Source organism: Saccostrea echinata, unplaced genomic scaffold (genome assembly GCF_033153115.1).
Source record: "Saccostrea echinata isolate AGI-Se365-2 ecotype Australia unplaced genomic scaffold, CSIRO_AGI_Sech_v1 ptg000038l, whole genome shotgun sequence".
Lineage (NCBI taxonomy): Eukaryota > Metazoa > Mollusca > Bivalvia > Ostreida > Ostreidae > Saccostrea > Saccostrea echinata.
Window position 1 is genome coordinate 1,389,790 of NW_026889787.1, and position 6,088 is coordinate 1,395,877.

General features: G+C 33.7%; 2 protein-coding genes across 2 annotated transcripts; both read left to right on the forward strand.

The window, feature by feature from the left end:
* Positions 1-448: 448 nt before the first annotated feature.
* Positions 449-1,551, forward strand: LOC133200328 (uncharacterized). Its single transcript, XM_061336147.1, has 4 exons — positions 449-930; positions 1,038-1,218; positions 1,332-1,415; positions 1,509-1,551. The coding sequence occupies exons 1-4, from the start codon at positions 495-497 to the stop codon at positions 1,549-1,551; spliced, it is 744 nt and encodes a 247-aa protein (XP_061192131.1). The 5' UTR covers positions 449-494.
* A 29-nt stretch (positions 1,552-1,580) lies between these two features.
* Positions 1,581-2,316, forward strand: LOC133200329 (uncharacterized). Its single transcript, XM_061336148.1, has 3 exons — positions 1,581-1,682; positions 1,817-1,949; positions 2,066-2,316. The coding sequence occupies exons 1-3, from the start codon at positions 1,581-1,583 to the stop codon at positions 2,314-2,316; spliced, it is 486 nt and encodes a 161-aa protein (XP_061192132.1).
* Positions 2,317-6,088: the final 3,772 nt, after the last annotated feature.

Consider the following 6,088-nt stretch of genomic DNA (forward strand, 5'->3'; position numbering starts at 1 on the left):
CACAATGACATATACAATTGATCTGACAAGTGAAAGTTTATTACAGTGCAAACTGTTTAATCCGACACCTGTGCAATTCCTTTCACTGTGAATCCCGACCTGTATTTAAATTCCCAGTTTACTGTCTTCCATATTCTTTACATTGTGTAATCCGACACCTTTTCTATTCTGACACAAATTTTGTTTCCCATTGCACGTCAAATTAGACAGGTTTCACTGGACTATTTTTAGATGGATGGAGTGAGAGATTTACGTTTGTTTCTCTTAAGGTATCGGATGTACAATTGAGCATGAGAGCTCGGCATTTTCCGGAATGACCTCGGTAGATTACGGGGGAAAGTAAAAAATCTTTAAATGCATTTTTTTTTTCATTCAACTGGATTAATACTCATATATAACAATTTTATGTAGAAGTTGATACCCGAAAATTATTTTTAAGTTTAAAAACCAAAATATCTAAATATCTCGTGACGTCGTTATAAACAGTTTTCAATATGGCGGCGTCCATGTTGCAGCGGAATAAAAAAGGTCGCTTCAAAAAGTCGTCGAAAATTAATGTGTTAGTCGACCATAACTATATATCTGGTCATATTTGTGAAGGGGACACTTGTGAAACATGTTTTCCTGGTATGAAAAGTTTGATCAATAGCAAAAAGTTTAGTGCAAACGGGTGGCGAAATGGAAGACGGGTGATAGAGTGGGTGTCAGTTATAGATGCCCTGGAAAATTGCAGGCACTGTAAATGCGGGCCTCTTTACCTTACTAAAAGAACCATCAAGGGTGAGATGAAACTTGGACTGGGCGGGTATCTGTATGTCCAGTGTACTTTTTGTCTGAGGCCCAACAGGATTCCTTATGGGAAAACGCACAGAGACGAGGAGCATGGCAAGGGGATGCCGAGTTTTTGTATAAATACAAAAATTGGTGCAGGTATGTTGTTTGCCAATATCTCTGATTTTATTGTCCTAATGATGTTATATTCTGTTGTAAATTTTATTAAAAGCTTGAAAGGAATAACAAACAAATATTCCTTGTAGCCATGATTGACAATGTCGGTGGACCCCAGCGAATGAACAATCTGCTTACAACCTTAGATTTACCATTCATAAATAACAGAAGTTTGAAAACTATGGAAAGGAGGGCTGGGCAGATTATTGAGAAATATGCCAAAGATAACATGAAGGAAGAAAGCATGATGGCCTTTGAGAAAGAAATGATGTAATTAAAATTATGTTTATGTATTAAATAAAATACCTCTAATACATGTAAATGTTTTGAATACAAATGCAACATAAATTTAACATAACTAAATGTATAACTGTATATTTCAGAGCTGTTTCACAGAAAAAAGAGGGAGATTTTAAAGAGGAGTTTACCGATTTGGGGGTAGCAGTAATTCCTGATGAATTTATTGGGTAAATTTTAATTTAACATTATTATCATTATCACAACAATGAAGAATACATAACAGTGTTAACCTGTATTACTTCTGATTTTATTCTTTACAGGGATGTTTCCAGAATGCCCGAATCAGTTTGCAATGAAAAGTAGATGAAGACAGGAAAAAGAAAAGAGAAAAGATGAGACTACCAGGGACCAAACGTCGTCGTCTTATCCTAAAACAAGAAAGAGCAACTCAAAAGGATGCATTTGAGGCTTCAGAGGGTCCACTTATCAATCAGGTTAACTATTCTAGTAGATTTAAAATATATGTTTTCTTAATAAAAGAAAGTAAAAATCTGTAGGAAAGCAAATACTTTATGTTATATAGATACGTATGCTAACAATTTGAATAACAATGTTTGCATTGTTAGAGGTTGGTCTTGGTGCAGAAGCTGACATTGAAAAAGTACCAGATCCCATTACCAAGCCAACATTTAGTGCTGTTCAAAAGCTGAAGAACATGAAGCCAACATTCATTGTTTTTGATTTGGAAACAACTGGGCTTAGTAAGTTGCTCATTATTTTAAGCCTATCCCTATTTTTAGCAAAAGTGGTTGCTTGTATTATCATTATAAATACTCTAAAATATCAAGTAAAAATTGAAGTAATTGTATTTCTGTAGTCAGACAAGGAGCCATGCCTCATATTACTCAAATTGGTGCTGTGGAGATGGAGTCTGGAGATTCATTCTCGACTTATGTTCTACCAAAAATACCCATAGAGCCTGGAGCAGAGCAAACGACAGGAATAGTCTGCGATGGAACATCAGTTTACACTTATGGATCCAAAGTTGTTGCAGCTCCCATTCGTGACGCGGTTTCAAATTTTCTTACCTGGTTGAGTACATTAGGAATAATGGAGTCATCATCATAGCTCACAACGGTCGAGTATTTGATTTCCGAGTCCTTTCCTATGCTGTTGAACGGATTGGTTTACAGAAACAGTTTCTTGAAAATGTGTCAGGTTTTACTGACTCGTTGTCTTTGATTCGATCAAAACATAAAAAACTAGAAAAGTATACACAGATATATCTTGCTAAGCACTTTTGTAAAGAGTCATATTCTGCACATGATGCTGTGGAAGATGTGAAAATGCTTTCCAAAATATTATCTATTGCTGTTTGTAAATCTGATCTGTCCAAATCTGCATATGATGCAGAAACACATTTCCTTCAAGAAAACTTTAATGCGGCAAAAGCCTTGTATCTGCCATCTTTGAGTGCTCTTGTTGGCACTAAAAATGAACATGGCAGAGAATGTTGCAGGCTCTGGACTTGGTTTGCATCATTTGAAAATAATTCATAAACGTGCAGGCGAAGATGGTCTGCGTAATGTTTTTTTGTGCAAAAAACTATCATGGTAAACCAAGAGTGACCAATGACTGTAAAGTGTTAGATACTGTAATACCCAAGTTGTGTCATTTTTTCTCACAATAACAATGTACCTGTTACTAGGAAAAGGTATTTTTATGTGTACCATAAATTTTTGCACTCATGTTTTTTGTGTGAAAAACTCGTTATGTCAAGTTTTTTTTTGTACTTGTTACTCTTTTTGAATAGTGTTCAATTTTATGAGTACCATAAGTATTTGCACTAGTCTTGCGCTTGTTTGCTTTATGTCCCTTCAAAAATATTTCACTCATATTGGGACACGACAATTTACTGGTGAAAGGTTGCAAGTTTTGACCTGTGCTTGGCATCTATGAGCAGTAAGTGATTTTTATGCTAGCACCTATTGTGAAATGTGATGTATTTGAACCCAAAACTTGATGTATTTTGTAAATAAGCTACTGTTTTACACATTGTAATATCCATCTATTGCTTTTGTTTGATGCAGTATGATTCTTAGTGAGATGACATTGTCATAGCTACTTACATAAAACACAATCATGTTCAATAAGAGAAAAAATTCTTACTTATAAAAATGAATATTTTTTTTATTCATTAAACAATATTAACTTGTATGGAAATTCAATATTCATAATGGTTTTAAAGAGCAGAAAAACAGTGATTGATGTGTAAATAACCATGTAATAAACTAGGTACAATCCTCCTTTCTTCAATATTATTTCTTGTATGTGTGTCAAGGGGAGGGGGGGGGTAAATTGGAAATTTTCTCTTCAAAATATAATTGAGAAAGATAAAATTAGTTATTTTATTTCAAAAATATATTGTTTATTATTATCATCAATCATATTTTACCAAATATCAATTATATTGTACAGATTTTGGACATCACCAGAAAAATATCATGTTTTCCTGCATTATATTTCAAATGCTGGAGTTACTTCCCCATAGTAATTTGGCGGGAAAAAATGCTATTTTTAGAAACTTTATACCCATACCTATCAAATGAGTATATGGGATGTATACCTTACCATGCATCATTTTTTAGTCAATTGTACATCAGATACCTTAAAGATAAACAATTTTTAATTTTTTATCATTAAAGAGTGCGACTGCAATGATTAATGAAACATTACTTTGAATCATTAGCGGTCGATCTTGTAGATATTTGCATGTTTCATGAAGCGTTGGGGCTGCTCTGTATTTCTGACGCTTAATGATATAATTCTATCATTAAGCGGCGATTTAGCATTAGCGGTTGAGAATGTAAATTATAAATACAATACGCTATAACATGAAGCGTTGCAATTGCAACACCTAATGATATTTTTATCATTAGGCGGCGTTTTATCATTAGCTATTGCTACATAAGTCTTTATAAATGTCATTATACAAGGACTAATTAATTTAACATTGGACATTCTGTTTCAGGATGAGACAACATTTATTGAGCTTTTACAAAGGCAGATTCCGCGCAATTTTCCTTTATTGCAATACATAAGAAAAGATTCCTGTATTTCCTACTATTCCCCATAGAACCAATTGATGCTCTAGAAAAACGGATTGTTGAAATTGTATCTCAAAAAAGATGGAAAGAAAGTATTCCAAAGAAGTGGGCTTGTTTTGAAATCGAAATTCACCAGAAAAAAGGCGGAAGCAAAATTATGAAAGTATTGGATATGTTGGTAAATAGTTATGAAAATAACATATCCAATTCCGGAGAAAATTCAGGAGAAAACAATCAAAATTACGGAACAAAAGACATGTTAAGATATTTTCACGACGCCGGGAAAATTTTGTACTTTGACGAAGAAGTTTTAAGCCAATCTGTTATTATCGATGTGCAATGGTTTGTGGATGCTTTTAAACACATTATTACAGACAAACTACATTTAGAAGGCACCCGAGTTACAGGGGAAGATTGGGACGAATACTACGAAACTGGGCATTTGAAAGACAAAGATCTCATTGAAATCTGGAAACATGTTGACAAAATTCAGCGTGAACATGTAATAAATGTCACAGATGATGTATTGCTTAGACCTGAATCTGATATTTCTCATGATGCTTACTTTAGGTCAGGGATTAATGAGCAGACACTTAACAAACGACAAGACGACTCAGTAAACCATCAAGACTTCCTATATTATAAAAAGACAATTTTAGATTATATGCAAAAACTTGGTTTGGTAGCCAGTTATGGAGAATTTTACTACATACCATGCATGAATCGAAAACAGTTTGATGACGAGATTCAAAGAGAAGTTTATGAATTACACATTAATTCGTCCATTCTAATTTTTAAGTTTGAATTCCTGCCTTACTTTTTTTTTACTTTCGCCTTGTCGTTGCGTGCATGCAAAAAGAAGACTGGAAGGTGCTTAAAAGTCACGGAAGATTTTGTCTTTACAGAAATGTAGCTTTGTTTTTATCCAATGACCATCATATTGCCATCGCCTTCAATAAAATGTCGATTCAGCTTCTGGTATACCAGCCCGTACATTCAAAATTTTTGAGCGTGTGTGAAACCAAGCGTATTCAGGCTGCTATGGAAAAAAAGTTTAATAGAAATAACAACTTCATTTCACAGAAAAAATAAATTTATTAAAGGATTGAGCTGTAAAGCTGAAAATAAACAATCGATAGCAATGGAGATTAATGGTCACTTTATTCCTGCGGATATCATTAAAAAAAGGAAAGAACGTACTGTGTCCATTACATCAAGGAGTGGATCGTCATTTCCTTGATACCAACATCCTGATAAAATACTGGGATATATCTAGTTGTTGATTTGAGAAAGTAGTCTCGTAACTAAATCAGACATTTTTAACTGAATTTAACTTTTCAATTAGATCATATATAAACATTGTCTGTATTTCTTTTTCCATACATTATATAGCATTAGAATATATAGCAGAGAGAGAGAGAGAGATGTCAATTACCACCATAAATAATTCATCTTACTCGTATATTCAATCCGATTGATATTGCATGTTTTCTTTTCTCATCACATAGTGTTTATATACTTATATTTTTATCAACAGTAGCTTAAGAAAAACAGATTGTGACAAGGCAAGTTAAAGGTTTTACATGGAATGTGAAGATAATGAACAGTAATCATGCTCAAAGTACAATTAAGCAAAACAAATTTTGAGTAGAACAAACATAGATCTCTGAAAATAAAAGGTGGGATCAGGTGTCATGGAGAAGTGAGCATCCCCTGTCGACCGATTACACCAGCTGTGTGCTTCTTGTCATAATCGTATAAACGGAAAATCTGTAGTCAATTTAGGGTGAAAA

Excerpts from the sequence above, each read along its gene's own strand:
- LOC133200329 (XM_061336148.1), top strand. The coding sequence starts at position 1,581 with ATGAGACTACCAGGGACCAAACGTCGTCGTCTTATCCTAAAACAAGAA. Across the intron at positions 1,683-1,816 it reads AGGGTCCACTTATCAATCAG|GTTGGTCTTGGTGCAGAAGC; the intron begins GTTAACTATTCT and ends GCATTGTTAGAG. Across the intron at positions 1,950-2,065 it reads TTTGGAAACAACTGGGCTTA|TCAGACAAGGAGCCATGCCT; the intron begins GTAAGTTGCTCA and ends GTATTTCTGTAG.
- LOC133200328 (XM_061336147.1), top strand. The coding sequence starts at position 495 with ATGGCGGCGTCCATGTTGCAGCGGAATAAAAAAGGTCGCTTCAAAAAG. Across the intron at positions 931-1,037 it reads AAATACAAAAATTGGTGCAG|CCATGATTGACAATGTCGGT; the intron begins GTATGTTGTTTG and ends TATTCCTTGTAG. Across the intron at positions 1,416-1,508 it reads ATTCCTGATGAATTTATTGG|GGATGTTTCCAGAATGCCCG; the intron begins GTAAATTTTAAT and ends TATTCTTTACAG.